General features: G+C 34.9%; 1 protein-coding gene across 2 annotated transcripts; it reads right to left on the minus strand.

Annotated features, from left to right (window-relative positions):
• Positions 1-14,253: 14,253 nt before the first annotated feature.
• On the minus strand, positions 14,254-20,686 carry LOC132617707 (EH domain-containing protein 1-like). Of its 2 annotated transcripts, none has more exons than XM_060332779.1 (16): positions 20,447-20,686; positions 20,270-20,349; positions 18,497-18,565; positions 18,341-18,398; positions 18,113-18,168; positions 17,993-18,032; positions 17,810-17,877; positions 17,383-17,496; positions 17,180-17,282; positions 17,038-17,087; positions 16,260-16,388; positions 15,925-16,176; positions 15,758-15,837; positions 15,126-15,252; positions 14,880-15,023; positions 14,254-14,689 (listed from the first exon to the last, which is right to left on the minus strand). In XM_060332779.1, exons 1-16 carry the CDS (start codon positions 20,529-20,531, stop codon positions 14,504-14,506), a joined length of 1,641 nt encoding a protein of 546 aa, XP_060188762.1. In that variant the 5' UTR covers positions 20,532-20,686; the 3' UTR covers positions 14,254-14,503. The 2 variants fall into 2 exon arrangements, with proteins under 2 accessions (XP_060188762.1, XP_060188763.1); XM_060332780.1 differs by having other exon boundaries at positions 17,810-17,874; positions 20,447-20,685.
• Positions 20,687-23,620: the final 2,934 nt, after the last annotated feature.

Genomic DNA, 23,620 nt, shown 5'->3' on the forward strand with positions numbered 1-23,620 from the left:
TATCTTAAAAAGACCCCAACTTAACCTCAAAAAACCCACCGGCCCCTTTTTCCTCCTCCCACCCTTACTTCCGCCCCACACCCCTCCCTTACATACCCCTCCTTTTTAAATTTTTTTTTTTTGATATTTCTTATTTGCCTTTTCACCAGCCCTTTCTATCCCTCCTCCCACCCCTCCCCGGCCTAATTTTATTTACTTTTTCACCAGTCATCCCCTTCCTCCTCCTCCCACCCCTCCCCCGCTCCCCACCAAAATAATGTTTTTTTTTAAAAAAAAGTTTTAATTTTCTTTATTTAATTTTTCACCCCCCGCCCCCCTCCCCCCCAAGAGCGATAGGATTAGGAATGAAGTTATCCGAGGCAAAGTAGGAGTAGCCTCGATGGAGTACAAGATGCGGGAAGCGAGGCTGAGATGGTTTGGGCATATGATGCGGAGAGATGGTTTGGGCAAATGCCCCAGTGCGGAGGTGCAAGAGGCTGGCTATGGACGGTTTCAGAAAAGGTAGAGGTAGGCTGAAGAAGTATTGGGAAGAGGTGATTAGACAGGACATGGCGCATCTCTAGCTTACCGAGGACATGACCTTAGATAGGAGGGTATGGAGGACTCAGATCAGGGTAGAAGGCTAGTAGGTAATCGCGTTTATCCTTTCTTGCGAGTAGCTGCATTGATCTTTAGTTTCTTGTCCCTTAATTTCTGCGAGTATCCATTTGCACAGAATGGTTTATCATGGCTTATTCACTTTTGTTGTTTTCATTTTCAGAATTGCTTTGAATTGTTTGCCCGTATCTAACCTTTCCTATGTCTTTTAAAGTTTAGAAAAGTTTTTCTTTTTGTTTTTTTTCACCCACCACCCTTCCAAAAAAAATTTGTTTTAAAAAAAGAAGTTTTGCAAAGTTTTTATTTTTATTTTTTTGAACCCCGCCCAAAAAAAATGATTTTTCTTGGAAAGAAGTTTTGAATTTTTTTTTATTGGTTTCTTACTTCCCCCACCTACCCCAAAAAATAATAATTTTGTTTTTTAAAAAAAATGTTTTTATTTTTGATTTTTTGCACCTCCCCCCGCCCCGCCCACTCCAAAAAAAAATCTTGAAAGGAAATTTTAATTTTTTTTAATATATTTTTTTGGGTTTAGAAAAAGTTTGGATAAAATTCAGGTTGTTGTTGTTGTGTGTTTGGAGTGAAATAGATGGTTTTTCTGTTGTTGTCCTGGTATGGTTCAGGGTTTAGGAAAATATATCCAACAGATAGTTTTTTTGTTCTTATCATAGTATTTATCTGGTTCTGTCTGTAGAAGATAACCAATAGATTTGTAGTTGTTGCAACAAGTTCTACACTTTTTGCAACAAGTAGACAATTTGTTGCAACGACTCACTAATCTGTTAGACATAGCTTCAGTTATTTGCTTCTGTTTGTAGAAGATATCCAACAGACTTGTAGTTGTTGCAACAAACTCTACATTTGTTACAACAAGTAGACAATCTGTTTCAACAACTACAAATCTGTTGGACATAGCTTTAGTTATTTGGTTCTGTTTGTAGAAGATATCCAACAGATTTGTAGGTGTTGCAACAAGTGTAGTGCAACAAGTTCTACTCTTGTTGCAACAAGTGGACAATCTATTTATGAATCAGCAAATGTTGAGGAAAGATATAGTCAAATTGACAGCCAAACTGACAATCAATCCTTAGAAATAGATGAAGAACAGAGCCAAGAAGCAGTAGATACAAATGAAGAAAGTAAAGAAGAACTAGAAGATGAAGAAACTAATGATCAGAAGGCAGTTGCTGAACAAATTATTACTTAAGTTGTGGTATTTGGAGCCAAGGTGGTTGTTTAACAATTTTTTTTCCTTTATGTTATTTGTGAATGTTGTTTATGAACTTATTTATTTTGATTAGTTAAGATATTTGGAGCCAAGGCAGCCGTTGAACAATTTCTATTTATGAACTTATTTATTTTCCTTACTAATTGTTGCAACAGATGCATACAGTTGTTGAAGAAGTTGCAACAAGTTACTAATTTGTTTCAACAAGTTACTAATCTTTTTAAACAAGTTGCTTAGTTGTTGCAACAAATTACTCACCTTGTTGGAAAAATCAAACAATTGCTTAAATTATTGCAAAAGCTAAAAAATATGTCACAGCAGATGAGTTAATTGTTGCAACAGATCATACATTTGTTGAAGAAGTTGCAACAAGTTGCTAATCTGTTTAAACAGATGGATCAAATGTTTAAGCAAGTTGCGTAGTTGTTGCAATAGATTAATCACCTTGTTTGAATTATTGCAACAACTTACTTATATGTTGCAGCAGGTATCTCATATGTTACAACAACTTACTTATATGTTGCAGCAAGTATCTCATATGTTGCAACAACTTACTCATATGTTGCAACAACTCCTCCATTGTTGCAACATATTCACGAGATTGATCACATTGAACTCCTTTATTTCTACTAAATAACATTGAATTCATTTTTTATCGCTAAATATGGTTGAATTAAGTACTTCACGTCAAATTACTCTAATAATCACTCGATTTAGGAAGAATACATTTAGAATTGCCCATCTAATCCATGAAATTACTATCTAATCCATTAAAGATGTTAGTATATATATATATTCATCACTAAATACCATTTATTTCCTTTGTTTAACACTAAATATGGGTGAATCAAGCAGTTCGCATCAAATCACTCTAATGATCACTCGATTTAATGCGTACTGACTTAGTAGATCATCTCTCTTGACTCAAAATACATCAAATTGATTAAGTATTATACATTGATCACTAAATATCATTGATTTCCTTTGTTTATCACTAAATATGGATGAATCAAGTAATTCATATCAATTCACTCTAATGATCACTCGATTTAGTGCATACCGACTTAGTAAATCATCTTTCCTGACTCAAAATACATCAAATTGATTAAGTATTATACATTGATCACTAAATATCATTGAGTTCCTTTGTTTATCACTAAATATGGGTGAATCAAGTAGTTTACATCAATTCACTCTAATGATCACTCGATTTAGTGCATACTGACTTAGTAAATTGTCACGCCCCGAACCATGGCCTGGGAGTAACACGGCACTCGGGCCTTGCTTGCATGTGTCCGAGTGAACCTCATGGCTTGCTTGTCAACATGAGCATCAAAACAACATAATCTATATGATGCAATTTAAATGAATCAAGAAAATGTAATTTGCGGAATAAAGTCTTGAAATTTTCTCATAGCATGAAATATCATGAAAACATAATAGTCTGCAAACATGAAAGCACAACTGACTCTGTGAACTAACATCTGTCTATGAAACCTCTAAAACATGTCTGAATACTAACTATCAGGACATGGCCCTGGACTACCATAAAGTTTCATATAAACATAATGAGAACACATGAGGATGAATTCATGATTCATGGATTAAGCTAGGGTTCCTAATAACCATAATGGAAGATTAGGAATACAGCAACGAATATAGATACAAAATCCATGTACATAAATACGGGCTACCAATATGTTGGGTTTAATGCCCTAGGATTTGAACTTCATTGATATCAAGAAACGGAGCATGGGGAAGAACGTAGAGATTCCCACATGTGGATGGAAGTTCTACATACCTTAATTGCTCCAAAACTTGAATTAAAGACTTGAGCTTTGAAGAAGATTTCCAAAATCTTGAATTCTTGAACCTTGAGATGGGTTTTCTTGAAAACCCTAGTTTAGGAATGATAATTTCTTGTTTAGATTACAAGGATAGGTATTAGAATTGATTTGGAATAATTAGAGCAGGCTTACCTTGGTGTTCTTGATGATGCAAGAGAGTAGGAAGTCGTTCTAGGGCTTGAAGGAATGAAAAATAATGATTTGAACTGATATGGACGAATATATACTGTTCTGGAAAAATTCATTTTTCGGCCCAGTTAAATACTGGCCGTATTTCAAAATACGGGCCGTATTTTGAAATACTGGCCGTATTTTGAAATACGGACAGCACTGCCTTTCTTCAGTAAAATGGTCATAACTCTTTGCACAGATGTCCGTTTGACCCCCATAATATACCGTTGGAAAGGTATTTCAAAGCTCTACAACTTTCAAGAAGGAAGTTTTCCCAAATTCCAAATACATTTTGAAATACGGGCCGTATTTTGAAATATGATCCGTATTTAACCATTTGACATCAAATTGCCAAATTCCAGAATGCTCAGAAATCCTTGGTTTCAGTTTACGATTTGAAATATGGGACGTATTGTGAAATACGGTCCGTATTTAACCATATGACATTCAACTACCAGTTTACGATTTGATTTACGGCCCGTAAACTGAAATACGGTCACTGTTCATGGGCGTAAACCACCATCTTACAGCTGAAGAGGAAATTTCCAATTCCCACATTCTTTATCTTGTTTTCTAAGTCTAGGATCATGGTCAAAGCTTAGGTTAAAGGTACGGGGTGTTACATAAATCATCTTTCCTGACTCAAAATACCATCAAATTGATTAAGTATTATTTATTGATCACTAAATATCGTTGATTTCATTTGTTTATCACTAAATATAGGTGAATCAAGTAGTTCACATCAATTCACTCTAATGATCATTGGATTTAGTGCATACTGACTTAGTAGATCATCTTTCCTGACTCAAAATACCATCAAATTGATTAAGTATTATATATTGATCACTACATATCGTTGATTTCCTTTATTTATCACTAAATATCATTGATTCCCTTTGTTGATCACTGAATATGGTAGTATCTGTTGCAACAACTGTAATATTTGTTGCAGTAAGTGTAGTATCTGTTGCAACAACTGTAGTATCTGTTACAGCAAGTGACATAGTTGTTGAACAGGTCCTTACTCTTGTTGGATAAATACAATAAGTTACCCAGTTTCTGCAACAAGTCACTTCACTTGTTGGAAAACCCCCAACATGTAACTTAGTTGTTGCAACAAGGCCTGTCAGTTGTTGCAACAAATTGCTTACTTGTTGGAAATCTTTTAGCAGTTGGATAAAACCCAACAAGATACTAGTTGCTGCAATAAGTCTTGTTACTTGTTGGATAAAACCCAACAAGTTACAGGGTTGTTGCAACAGATTCATTACTTGTTGAAAACTGTTCGGCAATTTATTAACAAGAATACACACATTTGTGATTTGAACACCATCAACATATCATACAAACCAATTTCACAAACACCAAGAACATAAATCATCATTCTAAAAAAGAACAACATTAAAATGTCATAAAGTTCCAAAAAATAACTATTATTACAACACAGTGCAATTAACAAGTATGGAGCATTTCGGCTTGGACATGTTATTTTTTGTGCCAGCTGTTTTGCATAAGGAGCATTTGTTTTTCCTCGTTCGCAATGATTCCCCGATTCCACGCCTCCTCTTTGTCCCCTTCTTCCGGGTTTGCTAGGATCAACATATGGAGGAGATATCTCTCTCTCTAATTCAAAACTTCTTTTCAAGATTTTTTTTTTTGGTGGTTGGTGCAAAAAATAAAAACTTTTCAATTTTTTTTTAAAACAATTTTTTTTGGGGTGGGTGGGTGGAGTAAGAAACCAAAGAAAAAAAATGTCTTTTCAAGATTTTTTTTTGCGGTTGGGGGGGGGGGGGGGGGGGGTTGGTGGATAGGGTGGGGGTGGTGCAAAAAATCAAAAACAAAAACTTTTCTATTTTTTTAAAATAAAATTAATTTTTTTTGGGAGGGTAGGGGGTGGGTGGTGCAAAAAAAAAACTTTTCAAAATCATTTTTAAAAAAACATTTATTTTGGTGGGGTTTGGGGTGGGGGTAGGGGGCAAGGGCGGGGGAAGGGGTGGGGGTGGTGCAAAAAATCAAAAACAAAAACTTTTCAAAACTATTTTTTTTAAATAATTTTTTTTTAGGGTGGGGGTGGTGGGGGAGGTGGCGGAGGGGGTGGTACAAAAAAACAAAAAATTAAAAAAATATTTGTTTTGGTGAGGGGTGGAGGAGGGGTGGGGGCAAGGGCAGGGCGGGGTGGGGGCTGGGGGAAGGGAGGGGGTGGGGGAGTCAGGGGTAGGGGTATTTTATAGTTTATATGAGTTGGGTCAAAGTGTTAAAAACAAAAGTTGGGGGCAAAGTGTAAAAAACAAAGCTTGGGGTAAAAGTGTTAAAAATCTAACTTTGGGGCAAGTCAAAACTCCCTAATCACTAATCCAAAGTTTCTCACCCCTACTCAATTAAAAAACTAGAGTTACCCCAACTCAATTTTCAAACGTTTTTGTCACATTTAATTAAAAGCCCCGTATAACTAAGTAGTAGTAGTAGTAATAGTTGGCTTTAATAAGGGGACAACACCTTAAACTTGGCATGAACTAAGCATCCAAACGAGTAATAGATTATTAGATATTGTCTATTTAAATTTTGAAAAAAATATATCACGTTCTTTAGTTATACACACTACCTCAATAAACTCGTAAAATCTCACGTTTCTAAAGTGTATAATTAAAGAGATGCCATACTTGAGGCTTTTAATTAAAGGTGACAAAAAGGTTTAAAAATTGAGTTGGGGTAACTCTAATTTTTTTAATTGAGTAGGGGTGATAAACTTTGGATTAGTGATTAGGGAGTTTTGACTTGCCCTAAAGTTATATTTTAACACTTTGACCCCAAACTTTGTTTTTTACACTTTGCCTTCAAGTTTTATTTTTAACACTTTGACCCAACTCATATAAATCATAAAATACCCCCTGCCCTCCATGCCCCCACCACCACCCCCTCCCTGCCCCCACGCCCACCCCCTACAAAAAAAATGTTTTTTTAAAAAAGATTTTGAAAAGTTTTTTTTTTTTGTTTTTTTGTACCACCCACTCCGCTGCCACACCACCCCCCACCCTCCCAAAAAATATTAATTATTTAAAAAAAAAAATTGAAAAGATTTTGTTTTTGGTTTTTTGCACCACCCCTCCCCCCGCCCTTGGCCCCACCCCACCCCCATCCTCCAAGAAAAAAAATATTTTTTTAAAAAGATTTTGAAAAGTTTTTTGTACCACCCACCCCCCGCCCCACCACCACCCACCCACCCTCCCAAAAAATTAATTTTATTTTAAAAAAAAAGTTTTGAAAGGTTTTTGGTTTTGATTTTTTGCACCACCCCTCCCCATCCACCCCTCCCCCTGACCTTGCCCCCCATCCCCACCCCACACGAAAAAAAGGTTTTTTTTTAAAAAGAGTTTGAAAAGTTTTTTTCGTTTGTTTTTTGTACCACCCACCCCCCACCCTCTCAAAAAAATTAATTTTATTTTAAAAAAAGTTTTTAAAAGTTTTTGTTTTTGGTTTTTTGCACCACCCTCCTCCCGCCCTTTCCCCCACCCCCAAACCCCACAAAAAAAATATTTTTTAAAAAAAGAGTTTGAAAAGTTTTTTTTTGTTTGTTTTTTGTACCACTCAACCCCCCCCCCCCCCCCCCCCCCCGCGCCACCACCTCCACCCTCCCAAAACAATTAATTTTATTTTTCAAAAAAAAAATTGAAAAGTTTTTTATTTTGATTTTTTGCACCACCCCCACCGCCATCCACCCTCCCCCCTCTCTTTCCCCCCACCCCCAAACCCCACAAAAAAAATGTTTTTTAAAAAAAGATTTTGAAAAGTTTTCTTGTTTTTTTTTGCACCACCCCCTACCATCCCAAAAACAATTAATTTTACTTAAAAAAAGTTTTGAAAAGTTTTTGTTTTTGATTTTTTGCACAACCCCGATCCCATCCACCAACCCCCCCCCCCCCCCCCCCCCCGCGCAAAAAAAAAAACATGAAAAGTAATTTTTTTTTCTTTGGTTTCTTACTCCACTCACCCACCCAAAAAAAATTGTTTTAAAAAAAAGTTTGAAAAGTTTTTATTTTTTGTTTTTTGCATCACCCACCCCCCAAAAAAAATTCTTGAAAAGAAGTTTTGAATTAGAGAGAGAGAGATACCTCCTCCATATATTGATCCTAGCAAACCCGGAAGAAGGCGGACAAAGAGGAGGCGTGGAATCGGGGAATCATTGCGAACGAGGAAAAATAAATACTCCTCATGTAAAATAGCTGGCACAAAAATAGTTATTTTTTGGAACTTTATGACATTTTAATATTGTTCTTTTTTAGAATGACAATTTATGTTCTTGGTGTTTGTGAACTTGGTTTATATGATATGTTGGTCGTGTTCAAATCACAAATGTGTGTATTCTTGTTAATAAATTGCTGAACAGTTTCCAACAAGTAATGAATCTGTTGCAACAACTCTGTAACTTGTTGGGGTTTATCCAACAAGTAACAAGACTTGTTGCAGCAACTAGTATCTTGTTGGAACAAGTATCTCACTTGCTGCAACAGATACTACAGTTGTTGCAACAGATACTACATTTGATGCAACAGATATTACAGTTGTTGCAACATATACTACTTGATTCACCCATATTTAATGATCAACAAAGGGAATCAATGATATTTAGTGATAAACAAAGAAAATCAATGATATATAATGATCAATGTATAATACTTAATCAATTTGATGTATTTTGAGTCAGGAAAGATGATTTACTGAGTCAGTATGCACTAAATCGAGTGGTCATTAGAGTGAATTGATGTGAACTACTTGATTCACCCATATTTAGTGATAAACAAATGAAATCAACGATATTTAGTGATCAATGTATAATACTTAATCAATTTGATGTATTTTGAGTTAGGAAAGATGATCTACTAAGTTAGTATGCACTAAATCGAGTGATCATTAGAGTGAATTGATGTGAACTACTTGATTCACCCATATTTAGTGATAAATAAAGGAAATCAACGATATTTAGTGATCAATGTATGATACTTAATCAATTTGATGTATTTTGAGTCAAGAGAGATGATCTACTAAATCAGTATGCACTAAATCAAATGATCGTTAGAGTGATTTGATGCGAACTACTTGATTCACTCATATTTAGTGTTAAACAAAGAAAATAAATGGTATTTAGCGATGAATATATATGTCTACTAACATCCTTAATGGATTAGATAGTAATTTCGTGGATTAGATGGGCAATTCTAAGTGTATTCTTCCTAAATCGAGTGATCATTAGAGTGATTTGATGTGAAGTACTTAATTCGACCATATTTAGTGATAAAAAAAAATGAATTCAATGTTATTCAGTATCAACAAAGGAGTTCAATGTGATCAATATCATGAATATGTTGCAACAATGGAGGAGTTATTGCAACATATGAGATACCTGCGGCAACATATGAGTAAGTTGTTGCAACATATGAGATACATGTTGCAACATGTGAGTAAGTTGTTGCAATAACTACGCAACTTGCTTAAATATCTGATCCATCTGTTGAAACAAATTATTAACTTGTTGCAACTTCTTCAACAAATGTATCTACTGCTTCTTGGCTCTGTTCTTAATCTCTTTCTGAGGATTGATTATTAATTTGGCTGTCAATTTGACTATATCTTTCCTCAACATTTGCTGATTCATAAATAGGTTGTCTACTTGTTGCAACAACTACAAATTTGTTGGATATCTTCTACAAACAGAACCAAATAACCGAAGCTGTGTCCCACAGATTTGTAGTTGTTACAACAGATTGTCTACTTGTTGCAACAAGTGTAGAACTTGTTGCAACAACTACAAATCTGTAGGATATCTTCTACAAACAGAACCAAATAACTGAAGTTATGTCCAACAGATTTGTAGTTGTTGCAACAAATTGTCTACTTGTTACAACAAGTGTAGAGCTTGTTGCAACAACTACAAATTTGTTGGATATCTTCTACAAACAGAAGCAAATAACTGAAGCTATGTCCAACAGATTAGTGAGTCGTTGCAACAGATTGTCTACTTGTTGCAAAAAGTGTAGAACTTGTTGCAACAACTACATTGTTGGTTATCTTCCACAAACATAACCAGATAAATACCAGGACAAGAACAAAAAATTATATGTTGGTAGGGCTAGGCGTTCGGTATTTTTAAAGTTCGGGTTGGTAATTCGGTATTCGGTAATTGAAAGTATATACCAAATACCGAACTTTCAAACTTTGATTCAGTAATTTGGTAATCGGTAAATCAAATTTCTGTTCAGTGCGGTATTCGGTAATACCATTTTTTTTGCTAGCAGCTGCATTCTTTAACAGGTTATCTATGTAAATTGACTTCTTTAATCAATGAGTTTGGCTGAGCTAAAGCGACTACTAAGGGACCAATGACAAGTCTTTGGAAGCCCAGAGCTAGCTGTTGCATCACATGCATGAATAGATCAATAGCATGACACTCAGATACATTGGAATCATTGTAGGAGACTAGTATACAACAAAACAATTACTAATATCCTCTAGGCTAAAATACATGATTTCTTTATCATATTAATAATCAAAGCATTCAAATCAGAGACATGTTCCAAAGAGAAGTAGGTCTTGTTACACAAATCTGAATACTGGACTGGACTACTAGAGTCGTTGGACTACTGGAGTCGCTGGACACTCAGATAATCAAAGCATTATCAGTTGGAGTCGCTGGACTACTGGACTTAATTTCGGTATTCGGTATTTACCGAATTACCGAACGGTATAATTGTAAATACCGAATACTGAACCCGAAATACTAAATTTTATATTTCAGTACCGAATACCGAACCAAAAATCGAATTACCGAATACCGAAAACCGAAATACCGAAATAGCCGGTTCGGTTCGGTAATTCGGTTTTCGGTATTTTATGCCAAGCCCTATATGTTGGATATATTTTCCTAAATCCTGAACCATACCAGGACAACAACAGAAAAATCATCTATTTCACTACAAACACACAACAACAACCTGGATTTTATCCAAACTTTTCCTAAACCCAAAAAATAATAATTCAAAACTTCCTTTCAAGATTTTTTTTTTGGAGTGGGTGGGGTGTGCAAAAAACCAAAAATAAAAACTTTTCAAAACCTTTTTTTAAAAATATTTTTTTTGGGTGGGTGGCGGAAGTAAGAAACCAAAAAAAATAAATCAAAAACTTCTTTTCAAAAAAAATTATTTTTTTGGGTTTTTTTTTTTTGTGGGGGGGGGGGGGGGGGGTGCAAAAAAACAAAAACAAAAACTTTGCAAAACTTCTTTTTTTAAAATAATTTTTTGGAGGGTGGTGGGTGCAAAAAAACAAAAAGAAAATCTTTTCTAACTTTTTTAAAAAAAAATATTTGGGGGGGGGGGGGGGGTGTGGGAGGAGGCGGAGTGGGGCTGTTAACAAAAAACTTAAAATAAAAATTGGGGTGAGGGGCGAGGGGAGGGTTGGGAGGAGGAGCAGGGGGGGGGGGGGGGGGTGAAAAAACAAATAAAGAAAATCAAAACTTTTTTTTAAAAAAATCATTTTTTTAGGGCGGGGGGCTGGTGAAAAAGCAAATAAAAAAATTTAAACTTTTTTTTTAAAAAAAAATTGGGGTTGAGGGGTGGGGGGAGGGGGCAGAGAAGGGGTGGGAGCAGGGGGGCTAGTGAAAAAGCAAATAAAAAATTTAAAACTTTTTTTAAAAAAAACAATTGGTGTTGGGGGGTCGGGGGGGGGGGGGGAGGGGGCGGAGGAGGGGTGAGAGCAGGGGGGCTGGTGATAAAGCAAATAAAAAATTTAAAACTTTTTTTAAAAAAATGAAAAATTGGGGTTCGGGTGGGGGTGGGGGGGGGGGGGGGGGGAGGAGAAGGGGGGCTAATGGGTTTTTTGGGATTAAGTTGGGGTCTTTTTATATTTTGTAAAAGATTAAGAAGTTTTAAAAATTATAATTCAGTCCCATTTAACTTAATCATATTTTTAAGACAAGTTTGACTTTGGCTGGTCAAACTTGTCACCATTTCTAATTAGTAGACTTATTTGTCACCATAAGTTAAATCTTCCGACATACTTGATATACAGTAGTTGACTCAACTACAATGACGTCATCAAAATTTTCAATAAGGGGTTCAAAATATAATGAAGTAAGCAGACGAAGAAGTCAAGGAGATTCATTATCTATTATATGTATATAAAACATGATTTTAACCTTGTATATACCAATGTTTTAAAAGGCGAGGGTGTGAGGCGGGATGTTTTACTTAATACGGGGCAAGGCGTAAGCCTACGCCCCGTGGATGTTTAAATTTTTAATTTATAATATAGTAAAATAGTATGATGACACAAAAATTATAAAATGTATATAAATAGTTTTAAAAAGTTAGTAGCATGATTAAAAGAAAACTCAAAAAATGCAAAACTTCTTACATGATTTTACAAGTATAAATAATTGCATGATATAAAAGTTATTGTGAGATACAAACCATTTTTAACCCCTTAACTTTCAAACAATAAAAGAATCACAATTTCTAAAGCATACTTCTATCATATATACTATGCAATTTACCTCCCAAAAAGAAATAATCAATAAGCTTTATTAAATTATAATTAAAACATCACTCCTTCTTGAATGAAAATAAAATTACTTTCAACTAGCAAAATAATAAACTATGATAATTTTGAGGCACATGACAAAACGTGAAGACTAATGGCAAGTGAAGATATAAAATTTAGCTATATATTTTTAAAAGAAATGTTAAGTGATGTCCACCCTCGCTTCTCAAATAGTAAATATGCAATATTACGGTTCGTTATTTGAGTTATTCTCAATCGTCTTATTTCTATAGATGAAACAAACTATTAAGCATCATTCGTTTAATACAGATTTATAAGGGTCAATAATGTTAACAGGGGAAATTGACACATAATTTGTATAAGAACTCTTAGGCGAGCCCCGAGTATTGGGAGTTAGGTGTGTTTAGGGCATACAATTGTGCGCTTAGGGCGTAAGCCTCACATAACTAAGCCCACACGTAAGCTCCGAGGCGTTTTCCTGTGCCCCGCCTAGGGGCGAGCCCCGAGACAAGTTCCGAAACTGCCTTTTAAAACACTGATATATACAATGTAATTTTCCGTTGAAGGAGGTTCGGTACCCCTTTGCTTCTATACATAGCTACGCCCCTGCTTAACTACCTAAATCGACGCTTGATAACGTGTGCAAAAGCTTTTCTAAATTTTGAATTGAAAGTGTCTAATTGGATACTTATCACATATTCAGATGCTTAATTGAACAAGTCATAATTTGAGTGTGTAATCTATATTTAAGGGTTGTGCTAAGAGTATTACTTTAACAACGTTAAAACACACAACAAGCACCAGTGGTCTAGTGGTAGAATAGTACCCTGCCACGGCAGTCTGGCGCATTGAGCTGTGATGAATATATGCGCATGAAGCGGTGATTAGGGTCGCTGGACTTTTTTGATTCCGAGACCGATATAATAGCGCATCTGAGCTCTTCATATTTTTTTATTTTATTTTATTTTTATTTTTGTGTAATATATATAATTAGTTCATCCCATGAAAATTGTGTGGACTTGTGGTACTGCTGCATATACTATTGATTGACATTTCGAAATGGCAACAACAACAACAGCCCAGCGAAATCCCACATCTTGGGGTACATTTCGAAATGGCATTTTTCGTTATTTATTTTTCAATTTTCTTTTTTATGCCTACTGGTTATTAAGAGTTAAGACTATCAAAATTGAGTTCCAGATTTTCACGTTTTGATTCCATCACCTATCCAGGAGAATAATTGACACACATCCAGTTTGATGAATACAATTTATCTTATAGACACCTGTATCACCTAATCAAATTTATTAACGCACATTTTAACCTTTTTTTTTTAAAAAAAAAGGGCAGCCCGGTGCACTAAGCACATATGCGCGAGGTCCGAGGAAGAGCCGAACCACAAGGGTCTATTGTCCGCATAGACTATTTCCACTCAAACCCGTGACCTTCTGATCACATGGCAACAACTGTACCAGTTACACCAAGACTCCCTTCATACGTTTTTAACCTTATTGAAAATAAATTGATTTCAAGATCTTTATATTACAAGTCCACTTCCTACATTTTGGAAATAGCTTATCTATACAGGTGATGTTTGCACCAATCCAATGAATAGATGACAAGTGTTTTACACACACTAATATCACATAATCATAATAGATTACTCTATTGCATATTTTTACCTGGTTTTGTACTTAACCATGACAAACTAGGGTATAAGTTTTTCCTATATTACAGAGAATTTCTTGGTATGTTTCCTCTTTCTGCCAACTTTAGAGTCCAGTGCAGTTTCTATTGCTCTTCAGGTAAGCCCTGCATTTGGATTAACAAAACACAACAAGAGAAAAGAAGGGCACATGCTAACACAGAAATAAAGATCATCCTGTATTCAAAATTCTTAAGAATCTCTGTTTATGTGCCACCATAATTGCAGGCTGATAATGTGTTCATTGGTCCCCAACTCCCTGTTAAACCCAAAATTGTTTGTAGAAATTCTCAATGTGAGAGACCAAAAAGGAATAAGGTTACAACATACAATGACTTAGTTGTATATTAACAAACCAAATACGGGTAGAAATAACTGCAAATTCTACCAGCTATAAGGGCCGCGTTAGTCATAAGGATTCCTGAAATTCTTGAGAAGTTCGGGGATGTCATAACCAAGCATATCGTCAACATCTTGTATCATCTTGGGCTTCAACTTCTCAAATCTATCAAAGCTATAACCACCGAGAACTTCCCTGAAGTGTTCGACATTTGGAAAATCCCCAGCAGGCAGATGAAATTCCCTTTGAACCTGTTTGGATGAATTGGGCATTAACACACAATACAAGTGCTCAATATACCAATTATATGCAAATAAAATTATTGTGTGCCACACACAACTAGTGTCCGTTGAGTGAGGCACATAATAAAAAAATTCTACTTAGTGGGCATGTATATGACAGTTTAGTGCATATGCAAGTGTGGGTATAAGAGGTTGAAACCTTTCCAAATTCTTTTTCCAATTCATCGATCAATCTCTGTTGGGTCTTGGCTTTTCCTATCATAGCAGGCATTTCCTTTCTGAGATGGCCGATTATGTAAGCATGTATCTTGGCAGCTCTAGCACGTTTTACAAATTCATTGATCTGTACACAATAAAAACCTGCTTTTCAATCCTTGTTTAAAGCATAGTTTGAGCAGAGTATAGGAGCAATATAAAGACTCAAAAAGTGAGATTGAGGATTTACACGACGATCACAAGCCTTCTTTGGAATGTTTTTCAAGTCCATAAGGAGATCATCTTGTTCCTTTTCAAAAAGTTCTTTCCCAAGTGGCCCTGTTGCAGCTTCATTCATTGGTTTGTCATTAAATGATCTGTGCAAGCGAAACACCACAAAGTTAATGAAAAATGTAAAACTACAAAAGGAAAATAAAGTTTTATGCATATTCCATCTAAATTGAAGACATTATTTGAAATGAACATACATATTTAGATATTTACTTTCAAGTGTCCATATTAAATCTGGACTTGAGCATAGAGACTAGAGAGAAAATTGATGGTGTGGGGGTGGGAAATTGTCTTAAACATATGATAGCATCTATTAACCAAATGTGAAGTTTATAAGGAGTACACTTGCAAGTCCAACCAATTGATCTAAGATTTAGAGTTCATTACCAGAAGTTTGACGAAACATTAAGGACCAGTTAGGTCCTCACGTTCTGAATAATTTTGTTCTCATACTATTGCTTAGCTGCAACCCAATTACGTTTCGTTGACTAAAATAAGCCCATTTAAACCCAATTACGTTTCGTTGACTAAAATAAGCCCATTTAAATCATTTACTGGGCTGGGTTAGCTGTAAAACTATAAAGATCATACCCTATGTAGACACGAGCAACTTCAGGAGTATTTAGAACTTTCCCCAAAGACCACATCAATGCTCCATAAACCCTCATAAGCTGCAATTGAGACCAATTGATAAAATCAACTTGTAGCATATCCAAGAAAGAAGTGGAAACATCAATGATGGAAAAAAATCGCCTTACTTGTTGAGTATCAACTTGGTCAGCCTTGTTCAGAACCACACGTATCTTATCATCGTGACCTCGAAGCGAAGAAATCACACGTTTGAATTCATCACTTATATCAAGCTTGTGAGGATCAAACAAAAGAAGGATGAGATCACACTTGGCAGCGAACCAGGAAGTCACACCAGTAAAGTCATAGCTCCTTTGAGTTCTCTGCTTTTCCCCAGATAAAACTCCAGGAGTATCCACCAAAGTAAAATGCTCCAACAACTTTTTTAACATGAGAGAGGGAAAAGTTCAGTTCAGAGTTTTGTTAAAGGTTGTTTTTATAAGTAAATTGATCCATAACTCACAGGATGCGGCATTTGAGAACACTCAAACTTTGACAAAAACGCAGTTCCAAAAGTTGTCAGACCGCTAAATGGCATATCTGCTTGAACGGCAATTGTGTTTCCCGGAATACTTCTTTCATCAGGCCCATTCTGTATAACAAAGTTGAAAGTGAACACCAATCTAACAAGAGATTCACCATGCAGCAAGTTTTGAGAAAAGTATTAGCAAGCATGTATCACATTGGTGAAACTAGGGATGTCAAATGGGTGGGTTGGGCGGGATTTGGGCGGGTCAAAATGGATGAGTTAATAAGTGGGTGGATTATGGACCCGTCCAAAAGTTACTTGGGCTGAAATGGGCTAAAAATCGGGTCATAACCCAGCACGCCCAATTGTTATTAACTTTTAATTTCTTTGTCCTTTTATAATTTTTTAAGTACCTAACATTTTTCTTTATTATGGCTATGTATAACATATCAAATAAATAATAATAATAATAATAAAAAGAATATTTTGACAAAGTTTCTATGGGCCAATGGGCTACATATCAGCCCAATTTTCAGATGGGCTGAAATGGGTTGGGCTAAAAGGGACTGAACTAATAAATGGGCTGGTCAACTTGAGGGGGTTGGGCAGGCCATGTTCTCATGGGCTAATTTTGCCACCCATAGGTGAAACTATTGCGAAAAAGCATCAGGCAGTGAGCTCCTTAACATGGAAAATGGAAACATAAATGGTAGACTAACAGAAAGAAAATTATAAACATAGTGGTCAGTAAGAGTAAAAAATGGGAACATACCATGACAACCACAAATCTGTCTGTTGTAGGCTCTGGTCCAATGTGAGCACCTATAGACATATGGGATGCAAAAACATAAACAAGAGCCTCTTGAATACATAAACAAGTCACTTGCACAAAGAAAAAAGGAGTTTTAGCTAACCTGGGTAACTCATTTTGAGTAAATGTTTAATGAATGTTGTTTTGCCGGTGGAGTATTGACCCAAAAGCATCACCATTGGCTTGGCATCAAAATCACTATTCGCCTATTACAGCACATAACCATAGCACTTCAGCTGTTTATTTATCACACTTTTCCCGCACCAATAAAAAGGAAGCATAACTGAAATGAAATGCACCACCTACCAACAAAGGAGAGACAAAATCATTGAAGTGATACGCAACTTCTAGCGGCTTTAGTTTCTGGATGTACAACTTCTTTAGTCCATCAACTATTGAAGTGACAGCGGTTAAAGAGACCTGTAGGTTGATGAAAAGAGCCAAGTATCAGGAGCAAACCGAGAATTAAGCATCAACAAGTCATAACATGTCATAGGATGTGCTCGGGAAGTTTGGGCATAGGAGAATCCCATGCAATAATTTCGACCAATATACTGATGGACAAAGACAAAAATACTTCTTGACAACTTAGTTCGATTGAGAAAATACCACATGCAGAATTTGAGTATGTTACTGGAACTTGTATAGCATAATATAACACTTGGAACAGTGTTCAGTAATCTGAAAAAGATGCAAGATCTTGATAGTTATACTAATTACAAAGAGGACGTACCTTCTTTGAAGATTTTGATGATGAAAACCAACTAGTTGCTGGTGCGGCCGGGACAGGAGCACTGCCTGCTTCTCAGTCCAATTAGTTAGATGCAATCATAACATTTACCTCCATTCCTCACACTCCAAGAACACAAAGAAAGTAAAAATAGAATAACTTCTTGGATGTAATGAGGTATATTACCAATCTGATCAGGTTCGCTTTTAGGCGCCAGCTTCTTCTTCTGTTTTAAAGTAATAAAAATTAGGTAACAGTTCAGTGTTAAATAAAAAATAAGGTAAAAGGTGAATCTAGCATACTCACAGCAAGAAGAACATCCAGACCCTCCATTACAGGAGTTGGCAAATTTTCAAAGTCAACTGCAATGGGTTTCACATGTAAGATCAGTATATGACCAGGAATCATTTTTTTTTTTTTTTGGGAACAATTCACAAATTCAGTTCGATTAATCTGCTAGAACTTGTTAACGAGTGAATAAAAACATAACTAGCATACATTATAAAATACAAAACTTGAAAATATGCAAGTTACCATCAGCATTTAAAAGATCATTAGTTACTGCATGGCCAGCTTGCCCCAAAGAGACCAACTACAGATTGAAAAGCAAAGAAAGATCTCTGTTTCAGATGGATTAGAATTAACCGGGAAAAAAAAAAACTGAAATGAGAGCGCAGAAAAAAGTAGTACCTGCATTGCAACAACAAATTCTCTAAAACTGAGAAAACCTTGTCGTTTGGAATCTGCAATTGCCCACACCTTAGGAAAAGAAGAGAAATGAAACAAATTGTTGAAACAATTTTAAGCGGTAGAAATGAATTGTCAAAACTGGGAGGAAACCACAAACTTAAGAGGTCAATCTGATTATTTTATCAGAAAGAAAATTGTTGAAAGAGGTCAATCTGATTCAGCACTAGCTACTAATATAAGGTCTATACATATGTCAAAATACAATTTATCGCTCACAAATCTTTGGGTGGTAACTGGCTGGATGAATAGGACTTCTCAAGCAACAAAAGTCAATAATCACCTTATTTACGGATTCTTTATATTTTTATTTTATCAAGAATCACCTTATTTAAGGATTTAGGTGCAAGAGAGGGAGGAAATTCAGTTTCCCTTCCAACTTTACTCACCTTTTTTCCATTTAAATTTAGTCCTATTTATCACTAGGTCTAAATGCATTAATTTGACCATCTGGTTCGATATTTTTCACTTTTTAGCGACCAGAAGGTGACAAGTAACCTGAATATGATTATCAGTTATCCAACATTCCGAATGACAATATTAACCTTCTAAGAAAAGGCCTAAAACCAGAAAAATTGCACAGCTTGCTCACATGTCTTGCATCCTCTGCTTAGCAGTCCAGATCGTAGGTTATTTTCATGAGATCTTTTAGGTGATAACTCAGTCATTCTCATGAGTTGCAAAAATGAAGTTAGCACAATAGCTTTCCATTGACTAGTGACTAAAGTATCACCTTTTTCAGAAGCTTAGATGGCAAATGGCAGCTTAAAGTTTGGGATACAACTATCATCACATCAATAAATTAGGAGCCAACGTACTTGGATTTATTCACCTATTGATTCGAAGAAGAACTGAAAAGTTGCCTTTAACAAAGGAGCACCTAGAAGCTAACTAGGGAGACCTTATCCTTCAATACAAATACCAAAAGATGAATAAGGCCTTAGCCATACTTTTTAAGAAAACATGAAAGATTGAAGATGTTCAAATCCCAGCAGAAATGTATGTGATTTCCTTCCCATCAGTCTGCACGAGCAGAGCTAAAGTGTAGGAAGAGGGTTCGACAGAACCCAATAGTTTTGGTTCAAACCTTGTATTTGTCTTAATAAATTCATTTAATATGTACAAGTCATTAATTTAGACCCCAGTAATACACTTTATTCGAAAATCAGAGTTTGGCCATGAAAATTCCGAATCCAACTTGAAGTTATATTTCAAATTTGGAAAACAGCTTAACCTGTTTTCCAACTCACTTTTCACTTTTGAAGTTGTGTATAAGTAAATTCAATCATGAACATTTTTCCAATTTCAAATATTCTTTGCAAAATAATATAACCAAACACAACTCCATCTTCAACTCCAACTCCATAAATTCCAAATAAAGAGAAAAATACTTGAAATCTATGGCCAAACACCTACTAAAAATCTCAAACTCATAATCTTCAAATTTTGGCTCCGCTTTTGTCTGTCTAAACCTTGTTCGACAAAGTTACCCGGTAGTAGCTACCACTGATATAGGTAGTACATACCAGGTGGAATAGTCGAGGCACAGGCAAGCTGGTCTCAACACTACCATTATATAAAAATACCATTCAAAATTGAAACTGATAGCAGTTTTGCATAGCAAATAATCAAATTAAAAAAAAAAAAAAAAAAAAAAAAAGATCATAGTTAACACCTTTAAGCATTTACAAACATGAAAAGAAAAACAAAAGGTACCTGTTTGAGTTCTGGACGAGGCAAATTGGACATGGCAAAGAACTTGGTAGCATCTCCACCAGTGAGACGTCCATCTCCATCTGTACACAATTAACTCCATTATTCCAAATTAAAAAAAAAAAAAAAAAAACTCTTATTTGAATAATAACAACACTGAAAATAGAGAAAGTAAATTACCTGAATCAGCAAAAGTGAACCATTGTTGATAGATCTTCTCGTGTTCTTTTGAACATCGATTAATGGGACTTGTATCAAACTCCATTTGTCTAATGATTTCTTATTTTTCAAATGCCACTTTACTGAAGAAATAAATTTTCTAAGATCTATCTTTTGTATATTTTAACTATTGATCAATTTCAGTTTACGAGAACCCCATCATTTTGCTCAATTAATTTTACGTGCTAAATGCGACTTTTTTCCATTACTAAAAGTGACAGTTTACAATAGCAAAAGCCCATTGGGCCATATTGCAGGAGCCATTTATAAGTCTTCTCACACCCCAAATTTGGCCATATTTAGCCCTTTTTCAAATTATGCGTCAAGTGGTTTGATAATACTAACGCATATTAAAAAATCAATAATACAATGTGATGTTTATTAAATTACTCATATATAATAAAATAAATTATTTTTTTCTATTGATTAGAGCGTGTACAAGTAATAAATCTTTTGACATTGGGAATACAATAATATCAAGTTACTATGTGGCTTTTTCAATCATCATTTAGATGTTACTTTAACTTGTTAGTTTTTCTCTAAGGGTAGAATTGGAAAAAACAAGTCAATTTATGTCTTGGTTTCCTAAGGTGATACTTATTAGAGTCCGGAACCAAAATGCCCCAAAAAAAAAACATTTTGAACCAAAATACCCCAATAAAAAAAAGTTACCAAAGTACCTTTAGCGCAGTATTTTACTGCGATATAGCACTTGACGGAGACGGAGCCGTTAAGTGCTATAACGCAGTATTTTACTGCGCTATACAAAACTTTCTCTCACCTATAACGCAGTAAAATACTGCGTTATAGGAGTTTGTCTCTCTCCTATAGCGCAGTAAAATACTGTGCTATATCACTCCACTAAAACCCGATCGGGTTCCACCACTGGTCCCTCCAGTGACAAAAAAAAAAAATTGAAAACGCTATTGGAGGCGAGCCAAGGTGGTCCCCACATCTAAAAAACGCCGTTTTCTATTAAATTTCGTCCGGAAAGTTTAGATTCTCGGTATATTCAAGTCAAGGAGCAAGATTCTAAGTTCCAATTTTGAGAAAAAGCGGCGTACAACTCGATTAAAATAACTCTACAAAAAATCTTCGATTAAGGTTTTCTACTATGAACTTTTGTTATTATTTTGTTATATACATTATATTGCATGCATGTTTAACATTTAATTGTCGTTAATTTCAAAAAAAAAAAAAAAAAAAATCGTTTTTTTTTTTGTTTGATCGGGCTGGGCAGTGGCTTATGCCACTGTTCCTTTTTTTTTTTATTTATTTAATTCATTATTTGTTAAATGTTTATAAATTGTTAATTTGTTAAATGTTTATGAATTGTTAATTTGTTATATGTTTATGAGTTGTTAATTTGGTTAATTATTTATAAATTGTTAATGAATTATTATTTTGTTAATTGAGTATTTGTTAAATATTCTTTATGAATTGAAAGAAGTTGATTGGTAATGAATTATTATGTTGTTAACACTTTGTTTGGGTGATTGTTATGTATTGTTTTGATATTTATTGTATTGTGTTGTATTGTATAGGACCAAATCAGTGGTTACATAAAATAGAACCTTTCGTCGTTACATAACAATAGAATTAAAAGCAATCAAAGCAAATATGGTGGGAGAAGAAGGGAATGAGATGGGGTAGTGAGGTGGCATGTCATGCTGGCGTCCACCTCATTGAGCTGTCATGCCACGTCAAATTTAGTGTTTATTTTGAACAATTTTAACGGAGGAGGGTATATCTGAACCTAAAGTATAACGACAAAGATATATTTGAATTCAAAGTATAACGAGGGGTATATTTAGCCCTTTTCCAATAGTTCAGGGGTAAATTTGGCCCTTTTCTGATGCCTTAATTATGCGTCAAGTGGTTCGATAATACTCACGCATATTAAAAAATCAATAATACAATGTGACGTTTATCAAATTACTCCTATCTAATATTTTTCTATTGATTAGAGCATGTACAAGTAATAAACCTTTTGACATTGGGAATACAATAATACCAAGTTACTATGTGGCTTTTTCAATCATCATTTAGATGCTACTTTAACTTGTTAGTTTTTTTCTAAGGGTAGAATTGGAAAAAATAAGTCAATTTATGTCTTGATTTCCTAAGGTGATACTTATTATGAGATAAATTTTTTTGGCTAAGATGACCCTTGTTATGGGATGGAGGTAGTAGAGTATCAATTATAACCGTTTGGTTTTTTGGAAAGTTATAAATTTGATTGCTCGGCTAAAAATATTTATATTCGCTCGCCTATATATATATATATATAATTGTGGCTATTTTTGCGTGGACGGCTAGTTATATCAATTTTTTTTTTTTTTTGTTCTTAATACAAAACATTTCAAGATTTAAAATGGATTATAGTTACCTTACCATCCTTATCAATATAGACGTACGTTAAAAGAGAAATAAAATGGTGAATAGTCTATACTAATAATTTTGGGAGTAGCAAAGATAATAGGCCACACCCTTTTTCAGTTTTTGGCCCCAAATCTCAACTCATAGAGCTAAGTGCTGTGAACAAAAGAACAGGGACGCCAATGACCTCTTTTAGTTGCCAATTTTGGCCGACGGAAAAGTTAGTGCCACATCGTTGAAAAGTGTAGTTAAGTTATCAATGAGTTTAATTAATATACACCGACAATGTAGTGAAAAGTTTACACTATCAATTCACTCAAAACCTACCATTACCGGTAACCTTTCATAAAAAAGTGAATTTTATAATTTTGAAAGAAGACGCGTTATTAGTGTCTTTACTTGATACAAGTATACAAGATGACCTGATAGTGTGAAAAATCTTTCATCGAAGTATATTAGTTAAATGACATTACTTGCTATTAGGGGTGTCAATAGTTTTGTAAAAACTGACTTAACCGACCAAACCGTACCGTACCGAACTGATTATTAAAAGTTTTTAATAAAACCGACGATTTTTATATAAATTTCTAACCGTACCGAAAAATTGGGTAGGTCTTTTATTCTATAAAAATAAATCGAAAAAATATCAAATTGTACCGAATACATTTATAAGTGTAATATATATTTTATAGATTAAGTTTAAAATTAATAAACCATTAAATTTTTCACCTTGTGCCTTGGATGATGAAAATGACT

Source organism: Lycium barbarum, chromosome 11 (genome assembly GCF_019175385.1).
Source record: "Lycium barbarum isolate Lr01 chromosome 11, ASM1917538v2, whole genome shotgun sequence".
Classification (NCBI taxonomy): domain Eukaryota; kingdom Viridiplantae; phylum Streptophyta; class Magnoliopsida; order Solanales; family Solanaceae; genus Lycium; species Lycium barbarum.

What these genes read in the sequence shown, in the direction of transcription:
- LOC132617707 (XM_060332779.1), bottom strand. Translation starts at nt 20,531, where the DNA reads ATGGAGTTTGATACAAGTCCCATTAATCGATGTTCAAAAGAACACGAG. An exon ending in GTTCTCAAATGCCGCATCCT is followed by an intron (nt 16,177 to 16,259) that starts GTGAGTTATGGA and finishes ATGTTAAAAAAG; the next exon opens with TTGTTGGAGCATTTTACTTT. An exon ending in AGAAGGCTTGTGATCGTCGT is followed by an intron (nt 15,024 to 15,125) that starts GTAAATCCTCAA and finishes TATTGTGTACAG; the next exon opens with ATCAATGAATTTGTAAAACG.